At 43.6% G+C, this 22,812-nt stretch overlaps 1 protein-coding gene across 2 annotated transcripts; it reads right to left on the bottom strand.

The window, feature by feature from the left end:
• Positions 1-366: 366 nt before the first annotated feature.
• Positions 367-21,109, bottom strand: LOC115552424 (sodium- and chloride-dependent taurine transporter). 2 transcript variants are annotated; one of them, XM_030368529.1, is made up of 14 exons: positions 20,859-21,109; positions 14,224-14,453; positions 13,984-14,118; positions 12,191-12,425; positions 11,816-11,948; positions 10,854-10,988; positions 10,348-10,451; positions 10,092-10,216; positions 8,054-8,166; positions 6,766-6,903; positions 6,143-6,245; positions 5,386-5,486; positions 5,014-5,184; positions 367-2,278 (listed from the first exon to the last, which is right to left on the bottom strand). In XM_030368529.1, exons 2-14 carry the CDS (start codon positions 14,450-14,452, stop codon positions 2,123-2,125), a joined length of 1,878 nt encoding a protein of 625 aa, XP_030224389.1. In that variant the 5' UTR covers position 14,453; positions 20,859-21,109; the 3' UTR covers positions 367-2,122. The 2 variants fall into 2 exon arrangements, with proteins under 2 accessions (XP_030224389.1, XP_030224380.1); XM_030368520.1 differs by lacking the exon at positions 20,859-21,109 and adding an exon at positions 17,190-17,427.
• Between the last annotated feature and the right edge of the window lie 1,703 nt (positions 21,110-22,812).

The raw sequence follows: 22,812 nt of genomic DNA, 5'->3' as shown, positions 1-22,812 counted from the left end.
TTTTTCTTGATCTGAAAGGTTTGACAAATGACGTTAGAGGCTCAATAAATATTTTACCTGTGATCGAGTCCATTACAAGTGTATCAGTCTCAGGATAGCAACTGTTGCTAACCATGAAGCTAGATGTATCACTTTGCTCAAAGGTCAGAGATGCCACCAAATTATCCAGTCTTCCCTTACGAGTTGTTGGGCAAAATATACAGCATTGGCTGCTACTGCTTGAATAGCAATTGAGCCGTGACATGCACTTCTTTGAGTGTATGGTTGTTTGTAATGTCCAAGGAGGAAGTTTATTTCGATTTGTTATCACACGTAAGCCCTTCATTACAGAAGAAAGCAGTTTGAAGTAAGACACAGACACACAAATCTAAAGAAAAGATTTTAATTTTTTTGTAATCTATCAAGAAATAATGCAATATGCATCTTAAAAAAGGGGATGATGAGACATACTTTGGTACATTTTATTTTATGCTCCCGCAGGAGCCATTTTCTATATTTGATTTGCTGCACATTTATTCCACATTTATTCAGATAGAGTCCTCATGACGTAATGTGGCTCAGTACTCAATATGTACTGGTTTAAAGTTAAAACATTTTGGCTGGATACTGTTTAAATAGGCAATTTCCCTACAATTATCGAATACACAGTCATAAACAGCATTGCTATACTGATCGTTTAGGATACAAATTGCTTTCAATATTCCGAAAAATCAGATGAAATGATTTCAGCCAGGTTTACAATAAAAATGCTGGATATAAATGGCAGTAATCAATCAGTCAATGTGTTACAGAAAGTAATTAGTTACAGAGTCTATATGATGCACAGTATAAAATGGTTACAAAAGGCATGTGTGTTTTTACATACAAGTTACAATTCTACGATACCATTGCCTACATGGGACATGAGACACTCCAGTGATATGCTTGCATGGTACACATTTAAACAGCACGACCAGGAGCCACATGAACACAGCGGAGAACATTGTTTTGAACGTTGTAGACTTTTAGAGAATTTACAGTTCTTACCGTTTGTCCTTTCCTTCCTTTCATGATGGTGAACTCGGTTATTTGATTCTGAAGTTCGTTTTAAGGATATTTTCTGCTTTTATTCTACTTGGAAAGTAAATATGCAGCAGTCTAAATGTAAATGTAAAGTTATCCCTATCAGAATAGTAGACGCTAAAATATGACCTCCTGAAATGTTTTTTCTTTTTGAATGATAAAAACACAAAACTAAAAATAAAACTTCAAACATAAAGTGCAAAAAGTTTCAATAAATGCACTGGGACGGACTGGAAGTCACTGGCAGCGTATAAAATACTCCACCTAAAAATTTACTCTTCCCTTTTCGCATTCCTTGCTCCTTTTTCCCCCCCCCCTCCTTCCGCCGTTCGTTTAACCTTCAACCTTCATCCCCCCCTCCCACCAATAAAAAAAGGATTTTCTTGTGAGTGCATTTACCTCAGTATTTTGGTAAATAATAATAGGATTTCATAAGGACACGTCCTATGCACACTGCATGTCGCCACAGCACCACTCAACCCGGGCGTTTCTAATATGAAGTCTACCTACAGATGTGATCTGGCTTGCCTCCTTGCCTCCTTTCCTCCTTGCCTTGTGGCTCGCGGCAGTACATTCAGATTGCGTCTCAAGACAAAACAACAGTTTAAAAAAAATGGAACATCAACTTTGGGCGAGAAATCCGTCAGAATAACTTTGAGGATGTTTTCGATATGTTCTACGGGATTATACTCTTAATAACACGCAGGGTGCGCACTGGATTTTTGGAAGGTGAATGTCAGTCGTTTCATGTTTCGCAGCGGGCGAGATAATCCTGCCCACGCTCAGATTTAAACGGTAGTAAGCAACAGAACATGTTCTATCAGAAAATACTGCCTTATCTGGGATCAGTGCCAACTACAGCAACAACAATGGTAACATCAAACAATAATAAACGGTAAAAAATATATCAAGAGAAAACGAATATTACTCTTTTCTTGTAGAAGAAAACCAAAAACCAGAATATTCCTAGTGCAGACAATGTAAACCTACCACTATCAAGAGTTAGCCAATATTATAAACACAGAAAGCACGTCAATCGTATTCCTCTCACAGAGAGCGCTCACATCATCGTCTCGACAATGGTGTGGGTGGGCTTGATCAAGCCTTTGTTCCCGTTGGGGTCCAGGGGCTGCACTAGCTCGCTGTCCTTCACAATGTACTCCTTGGGCCGGGAGCTGCCCCCTCCTTTCACGGGCGCCGCCACTGCTTTGATTCTCTGGGGTGGGCAACAAGAGGACTGGGGTTAGCGGCCTGTAACTGGGCTGTAATAGAAGATGTGTAGACGCATGGCAAAGGTTGATCACGGCACAAATTGAGCTTGAGTCCAAACTTTTGGGCTGTTTTTTCTGATTGTGTCGAATGTTTATTGCGTATTATTCAATGTCTTGTATTCTGGGACGCTAACAGGCAGGGGGGGGGAAAGGGGGCTACCCAAAGCCGAGAAAAACTAAACGAACATTGCACCAGTATACAGGAAATATCCTAGTAAATAACATTAGTAGGTAGGGCTGGGCGATTTTAGTTTTTTGATGACGGTCTTTCACTTGAAGCATTTTAATGAACCCCTTTGTTGTACTGTATAAACCGGCAATGTCCTTTGCGATGGTATATTTACTGCCTCTGTGAACCCCTGCCACAGGGGTTCTTTCTTCTCATAAGGAACGACGATTGATGCTGCTGCCAAGGTTAGCTGCCTTTCTGGCTTGACTCCCCCGCGCTAGACTGGGCACGCGTGGCCTTGCATCACGCTGTAAGGAAACGCTCCCAGGCTAATCAATGAGTGCTGCTACACTGACCACTCTGCCCCAGCAAACACCCCTTCTCCCCCCGCACTTACTCTAGCTGCTGCTTTTGGAAGTTTACCAGTTTAGTGCTTAGAGCCAGGGCATTTATTAAAGAACGAGTCTGTTTGGTGTGGCAGTACTCACTGAATGTCGATCGTCCAATCACATCGCTGCACTATGCGCGCATTTGCATAAGGTTAACTGGAAAGCCTGCACGCAAGACTACCCACAATCCCTTTCCCCGCGCAATAACATAAGTGAAACGGATATACAAAGTCAATGGGAGGCATTGCGGAAAGAGAGACGAGTTTGGTGGGACCGATTGACACGCAGCAAAATGCTAAATTAGAAATAAAGTCTATTTTTAGGCGCGTTGACGTGTCCGTCCAGGAATTAACTGTGCATTTTCATAGAATGTACATATGTTTGTATGTCAATTAATTAAATAACATATAGATTATTAGTTGTAGTTGCATATTGCCCTCTACTTAAATTTGATAATGAACATCTTTACTAATGGGAGCAATCTTGCATTGAAATGTTGTGCACTGTAGGGTTTAGGCAGGGGTGCATCATCATCACATCATAGGGATCATGTGGTACCCTTATATCATATACAAGGAAATCACCGTAGTTTTACAGGCCTACATATAACTACGACCGCTTGCCTCTCCGCATATTACACGCCCATTGTTTCCTTCACATCGTCTCCCCATGAACGTACCCGCCGTTGCTGCTAACAAACAAGCTGTCATACTATAGCCTGTTCTTAGACGTACATTAGCCTAGCGTTTAAGCAAACAAATCATTACAGATTAGCTGTGGTTAGTGGCAGGGGATGACAGAACAAAGATTCTCGGCTTCGCGCATCCGACAGTGTTGTTTATATATCAAGGATCTTAGTGAGAAAGGACCCAGAGAGCCCTGCACTTTTGTTTTTAGAGCGATTATGAGCGCTGGCCATCATCGGGCACATCATATTCCCACATAACAGACTGACTTCCCCACGGTCTAGTCAGCCAAAACAAAAAAGCTGATGTTTCCTGGGCTGATCTTTCCGTCGGTGGGGAGTTGACGCTGCTATCTAAATCACTGCGAAAGTAGGGAGGGGCTGGGGCGCTTCTAAATGATCCGGCACGACGGTGCTAAAACATTCAAAACATTCTGTTGTTTATATGCTTGCTTGCTTTGACCACTGCAGAAAGGTCTGTGTAACATAGCAACACTAAAAGGAAATCAATAGTGGAACTGTAACTATGGTAAGTCACCCCGTGTAGTCCCTTATCTACCGTCAGGGGCGGTGCACTGCCATTGCCCTTGTGCCATCTTTTAGAAGTCCCCTTCGCCCTTCTCTTATCTGGTGTACATCCTGCTCTCTATTGATTCAACATCCGCCTCCCCGACACCTTTCGTACCTCCCTCCTCCTACAAACACCCTACTGTTCACTGTAATAATCAGGGTGCAGCAGCAGTGCTACTGTTAGCAGCCGTAGTGGTGGTAGCAGTATTGGTGCTGGTAGTAGCAGTAGTGTTGGTGGCAATGGTAGTGGCTGTAGCTGTAGCTGTGTAAGTGAACAGCTGTGTTAGCGTTAGTGGTGTTGGTAGCACTAGCTGTGTTAGTGGTGGTGGTGGTGGTGGTGGTAGCACTAGCTGTGTTAGTGGTGGTGGTGGTGGTAGCACTAGCTGTGTTAGTGTTAGTGGTGGTGGTGGTGGTAGCACTAGCTGTGTTAGTGTTAGTGGTGGTGGTGGTAGCACTAGCTGTGTTAGTGAACTGTTGTTAGTGGTAGCGGTAGCTGTACTAGTGTTAGTGAACTGTTGTTAGTGGTAGCGGTAGCTGTACTAGTGTTAGTGAACTGTTGTTAGTGGTAGCGGTAGCTGTACTAGTGTTAGTGAACTGTTGTTAGTGGTAGCGGTAGCTGTACTAGTGTTAGTGAACGGTTGGTGGTGGTAGCGGTAGCTGTACTAGTGTTAGTGAACGGTTGGTGGTGGTAGCGGTAGCTGTACTAGTGTTAGTGAACGGTTGGTGGTGGTAGCGGTAGCTGTACTAGTGTTAGTGAACGGTTGGTGGTGGTAGCGGTAGCTGTACTAGTGTTAGTGAACGGTTGGTGGTGGTAGCGGGAGCTGTGTTGGTGGACTGTTGGTGGTGGTAGTATTAGTAGTACTGTACCTCGATCAGAGGTCCCTCAGACTGAAGGATCTTGATGACCATCACCATGGGGATGCAGATCATGGATGTCAGGGCCAAAGACCAGCCCAAGCCAATGGACCAATCGGGGTACTCGTACACCTTGTTATACGTCAGAGGCTTGTACTTCGCCAGGGAGAACACAAAGCAACTCTGGGAGATAAAAATAAAATAAAACATTCAATTTCCAAGGGCAACATTTCACCATTTCTGGTCATCTTTCAGATACAGAGTTGGGGAGTCAACTCTCAGTCAATGTCAAACATTGTTCTTCTCCTTGTCCCATCTGGCAATGCTAAATGTATCGCTTTAAAACACCCATGCTATTCTGAAACGCGGCTGTTCATCTCTTACCGCGCAGAGGACGGGAGTGATGACAGACCAGCTCCATTTCATCCATGAGTTTGGTCGGTAGCCAATCATATCCTCGATTGCGTCATAGAAGTTGTCCACGCCTGGGCACCAGAAGGCCAGAGGAGAGGGAGAAGAAGACGAAAGGTTGGAGTCAAAAGCGAAGGCATGGCCAACTTAATAATGAGCATTGATAATGACATTATGATATTAGTTTGGCGGTCACAAGACTGGATCGTTCCTTGAAGAAGCAGTGGCTATCCTAAACTGAGACTAACCTCCACAGCAAGGACTATGTCTTCCCTCCATGGGCCATCTGGCTCTGCGTCAACTCATGCGTTCCAACTGGATGACATTCCCCATTATAAATAAGCTCCCCTATTGTCTACCGTCAAAATTGGAAACAGTTTCAGCACAAATACCCGAGTTTGCTCTCCCGGGTCCGTGAGATGTTGCCCCCCGAGCAGCGTTCAGCCGGTGATAATAATAGCCACAACAACGGTGATAAAACAATGGCCAAGGGAGCGCCATCTGGGGCAGCCTTCCCACATTTGTCTCCAGCCCAAAAGGTCATCGCTGAGTGGTGCCACTGTTCTTTGCAATAGTCCCTAAAAGGCTGTCGAGGGTTATTTACTAGTGGCCATAGAGCAGGGAAGGACGCACACAGAGTTCCCACCCTGGTGTTCTAGCCGTGCACCAATTTCAGCATGTTAGTTATTGCTGTGTCTAATTAACGCAGATACAGTCGAGGCTCACTCACCGTAAACCCAGGATACAGCGATGCATTCGAAGAATGCAACCCACAAAAGGCACACACCGCTGGCTGCATAGTAGTCAAAGAGTTGAAACACATACATGCCACCCTGGATGGAGAGAAAACAAACATAAATTAGGACTTTACACGTCATATAAAAAGAAACACATGGAGGGGGTGGTGAGTTTCAAAGGGACACTAAAGTGTGAAAGGTGTTGGATGTGAGCGTTCGGGAGAGACGCACAGGGGAATGCCGGCAAACCGCCAGTAGCGATCGAGTTCAACAGGTGGTCCGACGTCATTGAAGTATAGTTAACTTAATGGAAAGAGTCATTGGAAATTGTTCCATTCACTGTGTCAAACATACAGGACGTGTGAGTGGGCTTGGAAAGCCATATTTGGTGGTGGTATAGTCATGGCTTAGGCAGGCAGGAGGTGTGTCTGCTCTGTTATCTCCCCCCGTGCTTGTCCAAGGGGAGTGGGGAGAGAGGGGAGAGGGGGAGGCTATAACTCTGCCCTTTTGTGTTGCCCAAGATTAATAGCAGACATTGCTTACAGTGAGAAGAGCCAATGAAAGAAAAGGAAACAAAGAAATTAAAAAAAAAGGCACAAAGTGCGGGTGAACTCACGTTTGTAACCATGGCGAGTCCGAGAAGATAGCTGATGGAACACATGATCGCAATGAAGATCTCCCGCCGGTAGCCCTTCCTTAGGAAAGATGGATACAGATCCACGATGGAGGTGATCTGTCCTTCCACTTCAACAAACTGTGTGGGGAAATGCGGGCGTTAAGGCAAAGAACAACAAAATCATCAACACAACATCGTACAAACCCTTCAAAATGGAATATCTATATTTGTACATTTGGTGGGTTGTCAACCAACGTTGTTAGAGAATGTTTTTATTGTACGGTAAGTCCTATACCTTGCCTACTTTCTGGATTGTAAATCATTCCCCCCCCCCCCCCCCCCCCCCCAGCGCTATTGTCCAATGAAAACAGTGTTCAGATTTCTGGTACTTGTTGACCCCTCATAAAATCGGAATGAAGAAATTCTGACGCCAAACAATGGCCTTCATGATCAACGCCAACAGCGGCGCATTCAGCGGGACAACGCTATCTGAATGAAATGTAGGCGTCGAGTAAAACCACACACGTCATCCGGGGTTATTATTTACATGAGCTCAAATTTAGAGCACCAGCCCCCGACCTCGCACTCGGCCCCGGGCCTGATGCGTTGGCACGGCGCATGACCGCGTTAGCATTGGGAGTAGAATTACACGTGGAGGATGAAATGTGATCCGGGCACGGCTGCCCCATGGCTGGTGAACACTTGTGTTTTGTCTCCAGCCTACCTCCTCATAATCAAACTTTGATTGCGGCTGAGCTGCAGAGCACCTTACCCCAACCCTAAAAAAGACTAACAAGTATGCTATGGGAAAACAAAAAAAAAATTAAATGTAATAAAAAAAAATATGGTCTACAGTATAATGTCGGCCCAAGCGCTTTTCAAACACCGTTCGGCAGCAATCGGACACTTGCAATTGCACTGTCTCTGTGGGAATTACACATTGTAGTCAGGCCTACTTGCAAATACTTCTTTGGCAAAAGGTTGGTTATAAATACTTTACGGAAGAATGTTGGGCAGCGTTTTCTTCCCCTTCTTTTTGATACTTGATACACTGGAAGACGTGGATGCAGGGAAGCACCGAATGCCTCTTAGAAATACGAGTCTGACGGGATGACAACCGATGCGTGCTATGGAGACTACATACACTGTGGGGCCCAGGGGCCCGCAGAGGTGTCTCTCCAAGGAATAAAAAAATGCCCTAACCCCCCCCCCCCCCCCCCTCCCCCACACCCGAGTACTCTGCATTGTGCACTGGAAACACTGGAGTCATTGTGCGAGAGGGACTGACCTGACTGTCCAGGCCCAGAAGCAGAAGCATGATAAAGAACAAGATGGCCCAGAAGGTAGGCATTGGCATCATGGACACGGCCTTCGGGTAGGCGATGAAGGCCAAACCGGGACCTGGCAGCACAAAGAGAGAGAGGAATGGGGCGGGGAGGAGGGAGGGGGGGATGGGAGGGCGGGGAGGGAGAGGGGCGAGGGAGAGAGTTAACCGGTTTGTCTTATTCCAGCTCGGACGCGATATGGTAGATCGGAGTTATGGAGGTGGGTGGAGTGTACGGTGGTTCAGTATGGTAGTGACGAAATTCAGTAGCCATTATTCAAAATGGAACTTTTCCAACCATGGAGAAGGAGATACAATGATATTAAGAAGAAAAGAAACTGGGGAAATTCTTACTGTCAGGTTACAGTGTTGGATTTCCATGATGGTCATCTATTGAGGAAATACACCGAACACAAAATTCCCAATTTCCTCATAGCCTGGAGCGCCCAAAGAAAATGGTTCCTATCTGTGCAGGGAGAATTAAAAACCTGATGTGAAGTAAAGTTTCATCCACTTCTAGGTTAAATGGAGTTGAATGGATGATAAATCTCAAACAGCGACCCTGAATGAATGCTCCATTAACCTCCTCTCGTTTGTTCATTGGCTAGTAGTCCTGCTCATTGAGCTATGAAGGAGCCAATCAAGAGACAGTTAATAAATGCCTGGTGAGCACTAGGCATGTGCCATAGGCATGTGTATGCTAACTGGCTAGGCCTGACACACACTATTAAAGTATGGTGGAGCAACTAAGCAAAGTCTTCCTCCAGTATTAGATCTACCTGACGATACGTATAGGTATCCGAGAATTTGATTGTAAAAGCTTTCCAATATCCAGATCTGGTAAAGTTTATAAGAAAAGGCCAAAACATTTTAGGGGATCCCCTCTACAATAATGTACGGGAGAACAGTTTTTCTCCCAGGGAACGGATAAATGATTAACCAATTATCAATTTATGTTGGTGTAATACAATAACAGCAAGGTATTCCTCATCAGAGCCCAGTATTAATTTAACAGTAAGTAGCAAAAATGGTATTTGACAACAGCACCTGCTCATTGACTAAGCTTTACAGCTCACAGGTAATATCCAATACAGAATAATCCTTTTAGTCATCAGTCATCGCATCTAGGCATGTAAAAAAGGTGCAGAGCAGTGCATGGAAACCATATTCATAATCAATGGTTGGTTTTCTAATATGACAACACAGAATACATATCATTGGTAGCAAGCGAGCATGCTGAAAGAAGACTCCTTCAGACAACATGGGATGTAAAAAAGGAAGAGAAACAGAACCGGTCGGGTCCACCTCAGCAAATCCTCAGCGTGTCGCAGAACTGGGCTTGGTGTATGATGCTGATTGGTCAGAAATATATCACAGCCAGGCAACACAGTAACGTGTATGATCTTAACCCACATAATGCCAATACTGATTCATGACTAAAGAGTGTCTTACTCGTTGACAACAATTTGAAAAGAGAGACCACGGTCTCTTGTGCGTCATCATGTAAAGTCCACGTGACGCCGGTCCTCTTTGGGACGTCTCCTTGCAGTTAGGATCTGAAGTCACCAGTTGCCATGGTCAGCTTGAGTGAAAGACTGGCCGCCCTAGTGCCGTTGAGAACAGCTGTGTATGGCGCACTTGTATTTATAATAAGAATACAAATAATCAGCCAGCAATTTAACCTAGCAGTTCATTGTGCAGCAGCGGTTTAACAAACAAACCGCTCTTGAGCGAAAACGCCAACCCAACTGAGCCTCAACAGAGGTGGAACACACATCAAACCGGCAACAACTAATTCTGTTTCTTGCGACTTCTTCTAACAATTTCAAACTTTCCTCAAAATCCTCAAAATTAGCATTCTTCCCTTCCTCAGACCAATTTAAAAGCCATTGGTTTGGCTAAACGTTTGTGCGAAAACATGTTTTTTTGCCCCTTTTTTTTGTTTTTGTTTTCCAGTAGCAGTGCCCACCATCACTGCTACCGTGACCTTTGACCCTCGTACCTGACTCTGCCACATCGGCAATGTCCACCCCTTGCTCTTGTGCCATGAAGCCCAGGACGGAAAATATAGCGAAGCCAGACACAAAGCTGGTACCGCTGTTCAGGCCTCCCAGCAGCAAACAGTCCCTATGTCACACACACGTCATGGAGGGTGTTAGAGACACACACACGCAACCCAAGGTCTTCACACCCAGTTTCTGACATGGGTTGCTGTCACTACTTAGGTCCCCCCCCCCCCCACTGGGATCAACGCTCACCTGTAGCAGTTGTATCTGTATTTGTTGTAGCTCCCCAGAGACGTCATGGCTCCCAGACAAATGGCGTAGGAGAAGAAGATCTGCGTCCCGGCATCGATCCACACCTGAAAGGCAGCATGAGGGGTGACGCGGCGTCCAAGAGAAACAAAAGGTTGATGTTTACACAACACTCTCGTGTTTTTTGGCGATTGATTTGGGCATTGGAAAGGCATTAGGTTTGAGATTGAGTTAAATGTTTGACAACAACGTAAACTAGAAGATACCGCAGAAGAAAAAAAAGTGTTCAGAGACCATTAATCATGGCCATATTATTTATAACTCCTTTAAAAATAACTACTCAGGATCATGAGCTACTCCAAAGGGGGATATTCATCAGAGTCATCCGATCACAAGATTTGAAGTCATGAGCCCTCTTTTCAACTGGGCTACCCTATTCACTCCCTCGACAAAAATACCAGAGAATTTGGTAATAATAATAATAATAATGTGCTGATTGAAGCTCCTACCTCTGGATCCTGCAGGCGGTTAAGGTCCGGGTAAAGATAAAACTTGATCCCTTCAGATGCCCCCGGCAGGGTCACCCCTCGCACCAGTAAAATAATCAGCATTACAAATGGGAAAGTTGCCGTTATATACACCACCTAGATTAGAGAAAACCGACAGGTGATTAGCCATGAACCAAACACATTATGGTAAGCCTTTCAGTCTTTACACATGTAATGTCAGTTCAGTTGAATGGTCACAGAAAACATGAACTCGAGGCTGACAAGATGCAGAAATGAGGAGCCCAGAGAACCTATCAAATTGAATGAAATAAGTAATAGTCTTATTTTGACATAAATTACATAAATACTGTAGCAAAGCCTGAATTGACCCACTGAATTGATCCAAGACCATAAAAACGAATGTGTTCCCTCCAGACTACTTTGATTTAGAGCAACAATCTTTGGGCTGACTGATGTGACACTGAGTGAATGGATATTATTGGATAGACACTTTTAATCATATGATGACCATGTAAAACAGCGATAACAGCAGTGAAAAAAGGTTCAATACATTATTAACAAAAAGTAATGGCATGCAGTCGAAAGGCTGCGTCGGCCAGGTATAAGAGCACCGGTAAGATTAAATAAACAGTGTTTTTAGAGTTCAACGCAAGAAGCAAAGAGTTGGACATTTCCTTGTAGGCTCTTTCAAGTGTTTTGTTTAACCCTGATATTGGCTTTGACCCAGTCTGCTAACAAATGCACGCGCAGGGCCAAAAGTAACTTCAACAGTATAAAGGTGACTGTGAGTCTGGCCAAGATGTAACATGCCAGTGCAGTGCATCAGCCAATGGTTCTAAATCAAACAAACCAACTTGGCCTCCAAATAAAGGCGTTTCTGTTAGCATTGGGGCACATATCCCTGTCCCGTTGCTTGCAAAACAAAAACCCAGGCAACAAAACAGAGATCATCACAAACGTACTTTTCCAGTAGACTTGACTCCCTTCCAGATGCAGAAAAAGCATATAACCCAGACAGCGAGGAGACACAGAGCCAGGTCCCATTTCAGAGTGCCAACGTCCTCGATTCCAGTGGAGATGCTCAGGACATTGCGTCTGTGGAACACAGAGATCCACACGACAGGTTACGATCTGCCGCCAGCACGGCGGTACCCCCCACCCTGTTAGCCACCGTTTCAATTAAACACAGTATACAGTGCAAAGTAAACAGGCCCATGACTGTAGCCATTTGGTGTATTATATAACAAAGAAAGCTTTCACACACACACACACACACACACACACACACACACACACACACACACACACACGCGCCAGCTGTTGTGGTCAGTACTCACTCCCAGAACTCAGTGACCGGGGAAGTGAAGTTGGTAATGTTGGCGGCCAGCCAGAGGGTCTTGTTCCTGCGGACCGTGTCCTCCACACACTGCGGTGTGTTCCAGGGCTGGTTGCACTTGGCCCAGGGGAGCTCCGGCTGGAAGCACTGGATCAGGTAGTACAGTCCCCAGGCCAGGATCACGATGTAGTAGATGTTGAGGAGAGAGACGATCACAACGGAGGCGTAGCCAATGCCTGTTGAGGACGGGATGGAGGGGTGGAGCGGAGAGGGGCCATTTTGTCAGTACAACCCCGTGATGTGGTCATCCTCAGAGTACTCTACAGTGACCTGTCAGCCAATAAAAAGTCTGGCTCTCCAGGACACATGCTTTTCCACCATAAAAACACATACAAATATTATATAAAATAAACGTCTCTATTTGTTTATTTTAATCTTTAAAAATCAAGTTTGCATGCTGATTTTAACTTGGTTGAACCTAGAAAGTCTGCCCATATTATTTTGAACCCATTGGGGTATTTTTAAACTTCTATCAACTTCCCCTTCTCGCCTTCCTGATTCTCACATCCAAAGGCGGACAAGTCAATCAGGTGACCAGGGTGTGAGAGAGGGTGCATCTGTTGTGTGTACGTGCACACACCCCAACACACACACACACACACACACACACACACACACACACACACACACACACACACACACACACACACACACACACACACACACACACACACACACACACACACACACACACACACACACACAATTTTGGAATTGTGAAACGTAAACATAGAAGATAAGAATCGTTATCTTACATTAATTGATTTTTTTTTAAATAAATAACCTCTGATTGATTGTATTGTTTGACATTTTTCAACCCCCGGTTGGGCCCTGTCCGTTGGCCTACAGCTCTTCCCTGCTCCTTTGCCTCAGACCTTCAACGTATAGATGTGAATCGGAGCGTCGCAGCTGTCGCTCTGGGTAAGAAGAGTAGGGTGGGGGGTCACTGGTAGTACCACCACAAGGTGGGTTCTTGAGATCAAAGGCTTCAAACCGTCATAAGATCCCCCCACCTCGGAGCAAGACTGCTGCTGAAACGCCCTGCTGATATTGTGTGTCACGAGAGAGTAAGGAAGAGAAACTAAACAGATGGCCCACTCACTGGTGCTGCTGTGTCACGTGACACATGGGCCAACATAGTTTTGAAAATACTGAAACTATTGCAAGGGAACGGTTTGCATTGCTAGGCAACTTCCGCTAAGTATTTGCCCCCTCCTCTGTTCCCATGGCAACAAAGCACTCAACATAGAAATGAATAACTTGCCAGTGTACTGTAAGTAGAACTCAGTGATATTTATGTATGCGTCTTGTTAGATTGCATTGACATGGATCTGTGGGCACCTGGTGCGTATCAAAGGGTTTTGGATCTTCCTCCCTGAATGTTCGCCTTGTAATCACCGTTCTCCATTGTACTGCTAACGGTATTTCACCCTAGCAGAGGAAGCACTAAATTAATAAAGGAAGATAAAGTGTAGGGTGATTTATTATCGGGTTGAACCAGATGGAGGACGAAGCCTGTTCCAAGAGCCCAGCGAACACAAGCCTGAGCGGGCTCTCTCTCTTGGCTATGGCTGCAGACCGGATACAGGAGATGGTTTGTTATTCCAGTGTGTCGCAGGACTTTCCTGGAGCCCTGAGTTATTATGCTTGGAGATTATGGAGAACGCCAAGAGTTTAGGAACCCAAAGAAAACACGCAGTCGGTTTGGGGGATGATCTGTAGGGGGAAACTGACCAGTGAAGATGGGGCAGATCTTAGCCCAGCAGGTGATCCCTCCCTCAGAGGTGTACTGGCCCAGAGCCACTTCCAAGAAGAACACAGGCAGGCCTCCCCCAAACAAGAATATGAAGTAGGGTATGAGAAATGCACCTGAGGATGAAGAAAATAAACAAACAGAAAAACATTACCTTCCATAAAACGTTAGTATTCCAAGAGCCAATACACCAAAGAGGCCCCATCTGGTCTGTTACTTACCTCCACCATTTTTATAGCAAAGGTACGGGAAACGCCACACGTTCCCTAAACCCACAAAGCCGCCAGCCACCGACAGGACAAAGTCAAGCTTGCTAGACCACTTCTCCCTCTGGGGAGCCCGGCCCTCTGCCTCGTCTTCGGGCCGTGTGCCCGGGCTCTTGCCCGGGGAGGGTTTTAGGGTGTCCTTGTGGAAGTCCTTCAAACATTGGAGTTTCTCCTTTTGTGCCATGCTGCAGAGGAGAGGGAGTGGAGAAGATGGCATATGGAAGAGAAAGTTCAAATATAGCCATGAGTGAGATGGGGGTGACGGGGGAGGGGTTGGCTACATCAAGTTTAGCAGAAGGAATAGGAGACAGAGAGAGAGCGACATAGACAGAGACAGAGAGAAAGATAGGAGGCTGCGATAGGGAGCTTGTTTGGTTTACAACATGCTGTTCAACCAGTTATTATAATAAACAGAACACCATCACTTATCTTCCTAATCTAAGACACATTTTTCATACTGGAAAAGAAAAATCAAATAAACAGAACCCAGAATAGAACACAGGCAGTATTCCTAAATATAAATATGTAAAAAATAAAACAAATATAAATAAGTAATAACATGAGTTATTCCAGTAAGCGTTCCAGTAACATCATAATATCACTGGACAGCCAATATCCTAGAGGTCTCTTGGCTATGATCAGTGAGATTCCAATCATGAGTGGTTTAAGACATTTACAGAGCCGTTAATCAAGTTTCATTCCATTTACAAGATATTACCAAGGCATGCTGAGCATCTATGGCCTCTATACACTTATAGTGCTTTGGGCCTAGTTTTACTGACTGCTGGGTATCCTATGAAAGCATACAGTATATTGCAAATAACATTTTTGTTTGACATTCACCTGGCAAACATACAAATAAATGAATAAACTCTATAGACTACATTTGAAATAATAGCAAAATTGTAATTGTGAAAAAACTGATTACGTTAACCGCTATGGATGAAAGCAGTTTTGCGTCTAAATTTATTTTCGGCCTATTCTATTAATATTTACATTTCACCTTCCACCTCCTTGCCTGCCTCAGTCCCTCTCCAGGGAGATTGGTGGCCTTATCCTGGCCTTGAACCAGGAATTAAACATGAAGCGCCTTGACCAGTGCTCCACATGGCACTCAGCTCCACAATCCAGACACACTCAAAAAAGATGGACCAGGAGGCAAAGTGGATCGGAGGGGACCTCAAACCATAACGCGTGTATCACAGTCACGGTTCTAAAGTCAACACAATAGCGGTGGGCGAGACGCCGCTTGAACTGAAACTAATGTTTGTAAAGGGAAAACATGCAGAGCCCCTCTCCCCTGCGTTACACCGGCAGCCACACAGTTGGTTCCCCGCCAAATTTAAAGACGATAGTCCCCCGACATTCCAAAGGCCTTGGCATCGTGCCAGGGGATGCAAGATCTTCATTTCACTCAGCGTACTGTACTGTAAACCACCTTTCAGAGAAAGCAATGATTTGTTATTACGCCCCTCTGTATCCCATTTCCCAGCCCCCGCCAAAGAGGAGCCAGGAGCACCCAAACCGTAATAGGGCAGGAATAACTGTTTGACAAATCACTTGGACACGTTGGGACCTAATGGGCTGTGAGCTTCCTGTCCTAGGAACATAATGATTGTTTCTGGATGAAAACGGGGAGGAATTACAAAGACTTTGATTAATTGTTGCTACTGATTATGCAAGCGGCAAAGGTTTCCCCTTCTTTAGAGCCCGGCACTGGCGGACAGAAACGGCAGGCGACTTCAAAGACTTCCCCTTCTCTCTTTTCGAGCCCAATGCAAATTTGTAGGTGGAGTGTTGCCAATCGGAACCCAAGGTATTAAGTAAGCAAGAGTTGCATTTCCAAAACAAAATAAAAAAATACTGTTTTGCCCAGAGATATCTATGAAGATATAAAAGATATATTGCTAAAATAAAAGGATTTAACTTTGTATTAATACACTTTTTCAACTTTTGAAAATATTTCTCTTCGAAGTTGTCATAACCCCACCTGATCCGATGTTGCGTTCAACACACAAAACCCCCAAAAATGAAGTAAAAAAAGAAACCGAATTGGTTCCACCTGGTGAAGTTGATTCGTACATGAAGCCTGTTTTATGTATGCCTTAGGGCTGCAATTAAAAACTACTTTAGAAGGCATCTCCTGTGGATTTAACGAGGCCCCTATCAATCGCTCCTTCGACCCCGGTCCCGCTTGGTCCCTCTCCGAGTCCTTCCGTTCAGTCATCATGCTTTTCATAGGTTTTTCTCTCGCCTGCATGTTAGTCATGACGAGCCAACTTGAACTGCTTTTCACTCTCAAACCTCATTACATAACTGGATCAGCGCTCGCCCACTCTATCCCTCCACCGCCGTTACCTCCACCCACAACCCTCCACCCGTGTGCTTTCCTTTGCCTGTTTGCGTAGAGGAGTTTTTCACCTTCTGGAAGGTAGTGTGCATGTCTGATAAGACTTAAGGTAAACAGTCCTTAAGATTAGCCATGCGTCCCGGCCAGACACCCATGGCCGGACTTTCTGTGTACCCTCACTTGATAAGGCCAAAACAAAAGCATTACAGCCACTAAGCGCCTCACAGGAATAACCCTTTTTTCCACTGCCAGTATAGTGTAGACCTGAAGGTCCACCCAATGTGGACTCAATCGTTTGATCGCAAGATTAAATATCACAAAGAAAAAAAAAAAAAAACTGAAGGCTGAAGAACTTGATAGCATGGAGGTATGCAGTCCTTCTGTTTAACACAAGAAAGTCTGCTTCCAAGAACGGATTCCCTTACTTAACAAACTGATGAAAAAAATAAATCAGTTCAACAACATTCTCATATTCACACACACACACACACACAAACACACACACACACACACCAAGAGAGAAAAGTTTCTAATATTTCGTTACTAAAAGACATTAGTGGAAAGAACTTACATTTCCTTCATGGCTGTGATTATGTATAGGCTGCTTCTTCCTCAGCTGTCACCATTCCTCTGTACTGAGAACCTTTATGCCAACACAGTTTACAAGGACTAGAGCTGACACTATGGCCCGCCCCATCGGCTAAAGACAATTAAATCCTACACAGAGATTGGGTACAGCCGCACAGCGACGGACAACTGTAAATTTCCACTTCCCACTGACTCCCTACACACACACACACACACACACACACACACAGCCAGGGACTAAGGATTAGTACTGTGCCCTGAGCACGTCACAGCCACCTTCTTTTTTTTCAACCCAGAGAAGGAAGATAGACAGAGAGGGAGGGAGGGAGGGAGGGAGGGAGGGAGGGAGGGAGGGAGGGAGAGAGCCGAGTCAACCTTTCCCTCATTAGACCCATATCTCCTCAACTCTGGGTGGATTTAACTTAAACAAGCCATTTTGCTCTAACCTTCCCAGTGTTGGACTCCTAAAGCACCAGAATGTATATTTGTGTGTGAATGTGTGTGTGGGTATGTCCTCACAGCGACCTAATTTGACACCTTTGTATAAAAGTCCCTTTAGTGAACAGGATATATGGAAACACATGCAGCGACATGCAAACAGAACCGATGGCCAGCTATCTGCAAACATCAACCCGCAGAGAACGGCCCTTCAACAATGCCTAATAAGGCAATGCGCAGTCTATTTATTTTCTGCGTGTGTTGAAAACGCCATTCCCTCATAACTTAGCTTACAATACCCACGCAATTGTGGCAATGTCAGGGTCAATTTCATCCAAATGAACCAGTCAACAGGATTTGTCACAACATGGGGCAAGGTTTGGCTTGTCTTCAATACACCCCCTGGGGCGCCGTTATGAATGACGGCCACTTGAAATTAAATTAGATCATTAATGCACAGGAAATAAATGCCTAAATAAACACAGGATTTTGGTATGGATCACCAGCTTTAATTTCATTGATGAAATAGTTAATAGCCGTGTAGCATTCTATCAATAAATAATTAAGCACTTGACCAAACCAACAGTGGACTGTTACTGCCCTCCAGTTGACACAAGGGAGACATGGCGTGAATATAATGGCATATGATGCAAGGAATTGTACTGAATGCTGGCAACATTTTCACCATTGCCCTGAGAAAAAAAACAATAGGCAAGGCTTAATTTTTTTCTCAAACACCATAATAACCATGAATAAAATTGTTTTTTTCCATTTTCCACAGACATTACACATATTTGATGATATATCTTTGAAATCATCAACACAGTTTGTAGTGAAAAATAAATCTTGATAAGACTATGGACACAGAATATTATGCTGCAACAGAGCCGCATATGGACACAAGTTTGTTGCATTAGCTAGACAACATCTGGCCAGTAGGGGGTATGCATCAGTTTACAGGAGATTATGAAGAAATAGTTGATTTCCAAATGTCCAACTTTGCACATTAAAGATTGTAAAAGAATAGCCTGACGTCGAATTCACATGATTGACATGTTGCCTAGACAAATTCTGTAAGCACAACAGTAGAAACGATGCGTACATATAGTTCTTGAAGACAATTCCCTAAAAAGGAGTATTAATTACACATTGTCTTTAGATGCAAATTATTAGTTTATAATAATAATAATAATACATTTAATTTAGAGGCGCCTTTCAAGACACCCAAGGTCACCTTACAGAGCATATAGTCATCATTCAAAACTATGTAAAACAGACTAGGAATAAAAGGAAAACAGAGGTTAAACATGAAGAATAATATTAATTAATAACACTCAAAGACGCCTAAAGTGAAGGGGGGACCTCACTAACCACCACCAATATGTAGCACCCACTTGGGTTATGTGGAAATAGCCTTATTCCTACATGAGTTCCTGCACATTCGAGATCATGCTTTATCTGAATAATGAGGTACATTTAAATCACATTCCTTTTTATAAATGGAAGGATTAATATCAAAGTCGTCCAAAAAGCTGTCCATGACACTTACGTCGTCTCAGAGAGGGCAACTGATCAACTGATAAATCAACTGATCTATGTTCTGAATTTTGTTTTTTTCTAAATTCCCCACCATCAGATATCGTTCAGAGGCTGGCAAAGCCAAAACTGTTTAATTCTGGGATCTCCCCGAAGTCAGACAACTCAGTAGTGGTCATTAACAAAAAAATGGATTTACATGAATTCAGAGTTAATTTGACTAGTGTTTGTACACAACATGATGAGGCAGTACGATTATGTCAGATATGGACATTATCCACTATAAACGTTTCTTTATCCATCAATGTCTGCATCATATCCATGAACTTAATCTATATAGGCTTCAAAGAACATAATCCACACATACTCTCAGTAATCGACAGCAACTCATGCCAGTGGAAGAGAAGCACTCTGCAAACAAAAGGCAACAAAAGTTTGCCAATTGACTCATTGTAGATTGTTACAATAATATAGTGTAATCAAATCATTATAACTAATTATTCTGGTGCATACAATAACATGGAAGCTGAAAGCATGGAAGATGCAACAGATTTATTATTCAATTATGCAATTGTAATACTTTGAAAATAAATACTTTGATACAAGGTTTGTTTTGCTTGTAAATATTGTAAATTTTCAGAAGATTGAGGAAGTTACATGCATGTGTAGCTGAAGATGCCTTGCTCTTGATTCAAATAATGTGTTAATCGATGTATACCTATCCAAAGTCTAATTAGTTGAGGCACTCCTGAAAAATAAGCTGTTACCATTGGCAAGCACACCGGTCTTTCCTTTCAATGTTATAACATTTTCATGAATCCCAGAAATCTGACCACCACCAACACCCTCCTCACGTTTGTCTTCAAAACAAATGCACGTGTCCCCTCCGGTTATCAGAGACTGATGGTGAAGACGGTTAGATAACAAGACCACCTGGATAAAACCATCGAAAGCAACACATCACAGACGGGAATCGCGTCGTCAACCGCTTCACTGTATTTTACTTATAATAGTTCAAATGTAAAAGCTAAAGCAATCACTAGGACACAAGCCACAGCACAGAACACGCCGTGTTGCCTGGTCTGCATAATCGACAAAATGTAGTAAAACGTTAATTACACGAATATACTTTACCATTCCCTTGAGCCCATCAACCAGTCGTTTGATTAATGGACGCACATAACCCGTTCGCTGACTCTGGATATAAAAAACACTGGTTAGCGATTAGACTTTAGGGGATAAAAGGTTGATAAGCACCTCATAAGGTAGCAGGCAGCCCATTATCACCCCCGGTTGAGACGAAGTGAGGGTGAAACACAAGACACACTCGCCTCTTTACTGATCATGGCCCAGCATACATCGTGCAAAAGGGTCAATAATGACAAATACACATCTCATTAATTATTGTATCCAAGTAACCTGCATGCTGCCCAAGGTGACGCGTTTAATTATCATCGAGCCCCGGGATCAATAATTAACGTTACTAGCGATTCTTTGACCATAAAAATAACGCATGTGATCTTTACCGGAAACAACTTTTACAACCAGCCGCTCGTGTTCGTAATGCAGGCTATTTCAACCCAAACATCGGCTGTAGCGCATGTAGTTGTTTTCAAATGCATTTTGTCAATGTTACCGACATTTCGGACAATTAACGGTAAAGAAGATGACGAATTACCTGTGATCTGTTTTTGAATGAGCTGTTCCTTGTTCCTTATTTTGTGCGATGGATCACGTTTGAAATAAATTTCATCGGGATGAAATCTCTCAGTGACCTTTGTTTCAACGAGCGGGCGTGCGTTTAATATCAGTTTGAGTGGAAAATCACCAGCTTCTCCGTGCAACAGGAGACCTGATTCTTAAAGAGACAGTCCACTATTGATGGGTCGTTCGTGGACAAGTCGGCTCTTTCACGAACATCGAGTTAGAAATAGATCGGGCTAGATACATCCCACATAACAACCGATATTAGCAACGAGTAACGATCAGAGCAACTGACGTAGGCAACGTTTTCATGGCTGTACTGTAGCCTTATGTCAAGCCATGAAATACATAATTTCCCGCAACTAAATACAATTCTACCTTGCATATATTTGAAAAATAGACAGCTATTACACAATCCACCATCACATTAAATGGGCACAAACAAAAGAGATATTAATAGATTTTGTAGTAAACATTAATAAATAAAGAGTCGTTTGAGAGCCAAGAGAGCTGGCTGTTATAGAACAGCAGACCAAAAAGATCTGACTCACTGCGAAGAACCGTAATGTCCATCACTACAGCTCACCAAAATGTGCGCGGTCCCTTAACTTATCTTGTTCGCAAAGTGCATGTAGATAACTGTCATGGAAACGAGCATCTAGAGAAGAACCAAGGTTGCTGTGCAAGCTGGATGCTGCCCATCACTTTGAATAAGTGATATGCGATGTGTAATTAAGCCATTCATTTGTCCTTTTTTTTTTTTTTGCTATTTGTTTATTGATTTGTAATTGTGTGTCATAGGCCTAGTTGACACTATTTCAAAACTCCTCAGCTGTTGTAATGCAAAGTGTGTTTAAAGGCACTTGTATTGTGTTTTAGTTGTGATTTCCCTTCAAGTAGACAAAATATTCATAAACATGACCGATTGCTTTCTGGCACTCGGGATGGAAATGGTCAAGTAGGCGCCTGCCTGGCGAACTGGAAGTAGCACTCAATGTCAAAGCCACATTTATATTGTTTTGGTGTAGGCCTCCCATACCATTTAATCAAAATACACGAAGGTCACGTTTCAAAGCCTCCCCAATCTATAAATACCAACAATGGTTTGTTATTGTTGTGTGTCTCTTATCATAATCATTTGAACAGTTTTCATTCGAATCATAGCAAATATTATGAAATCTGCATAACATAAAGCATCTGCATAACAAATGCAATTTGTTTAGTTGAGTGTTCAGGGTTAGACCTACTTGTCCTGGACGGATTTAGCATGTCTTTTGTTAGAGGTCTTGCTGAGGGCATCCCTGTCACATGGTAATGGTTTAATCCTGTCTCACATGTAAATACTGTCCGTGTCCTCCTGCAAAACCCCTTTGTGTTCTCCACCGGGAACCTTGTGACTCGACTCTAGTAAAGCAACCATTTGTGTGTTGTTAAAACATAAAATTGCAAAAAAAAACATAAAAGGATTCAGGTAACATGGACTGCCACGCCATGATTGTCAAGAGAAAACGCAACTATCGTTTCATCAGCTCACCTTATCTATGGCTTGCAAAAGCTAGAGTAAATATTTTGTGCCGGTTTTTATCTGAGTGTGCCATAAAAGCTATAATGCCAACGTTCACTTCCATGTCCGGGTATTGAGCTGTTAATGCAACAAGTGAGCATGTAAGGTTTAATCCGATATTACCAGGGCCGTGTCATGTGAGGTGTAAGCATCTGACTGTCACACAGTGCCAGGAAAGCGTCAACAAAGGGCACACAAATAAACATGTTTCAGATAACATAATCCTGTTGCAAGCGCTGTTAATTCAATTTTACAGCCATCTTCAACCTGGCACCAGTCATGGAATAACGTCAAATTTGTCTTTGGATGTGAATGCCTTCCTCACTGGGACTAAATCCCTCTTATTTCGTTGCAATCCTGTAAA

The sequence above is a fragment of the Gadus morhua genome, chromosome 1 (assembly GCF_902167405.1).
Source record: "Gadus morhua chromosome 1, gadMor3.0, whole genome shotgun sequence".
NCBI classification, from domain to species: Eukaryota; Metazoa; Chordata; class Actinopteri; order Gadiformes; family Gadidae; genus Gadus; species Gadus morhua.
Note: the sequence above shows the minus strand (reverse complement) of the source record. Positions and strands in the feature narration are given on the sequence as shown.

Coding starts and splice junctions, on each gene's coding strand:
- LOC115552424 (XM_030368520.1), bottom strand. Junction 11,949..12,190: donor CCGGTCACTGAGTTCTGGGA/GTGAGTACTGAC, acceptor TGTGTTCCACAG/ACGCAATGTCCTGAGCATCT. Junction 6,904..8,053: donor TTCTGGGCCTGGACAGTCAG/GTCAGTCCCTCT, acceptor TTCCCCACACAG/TTTGTTGAAGTGGAAGGACA.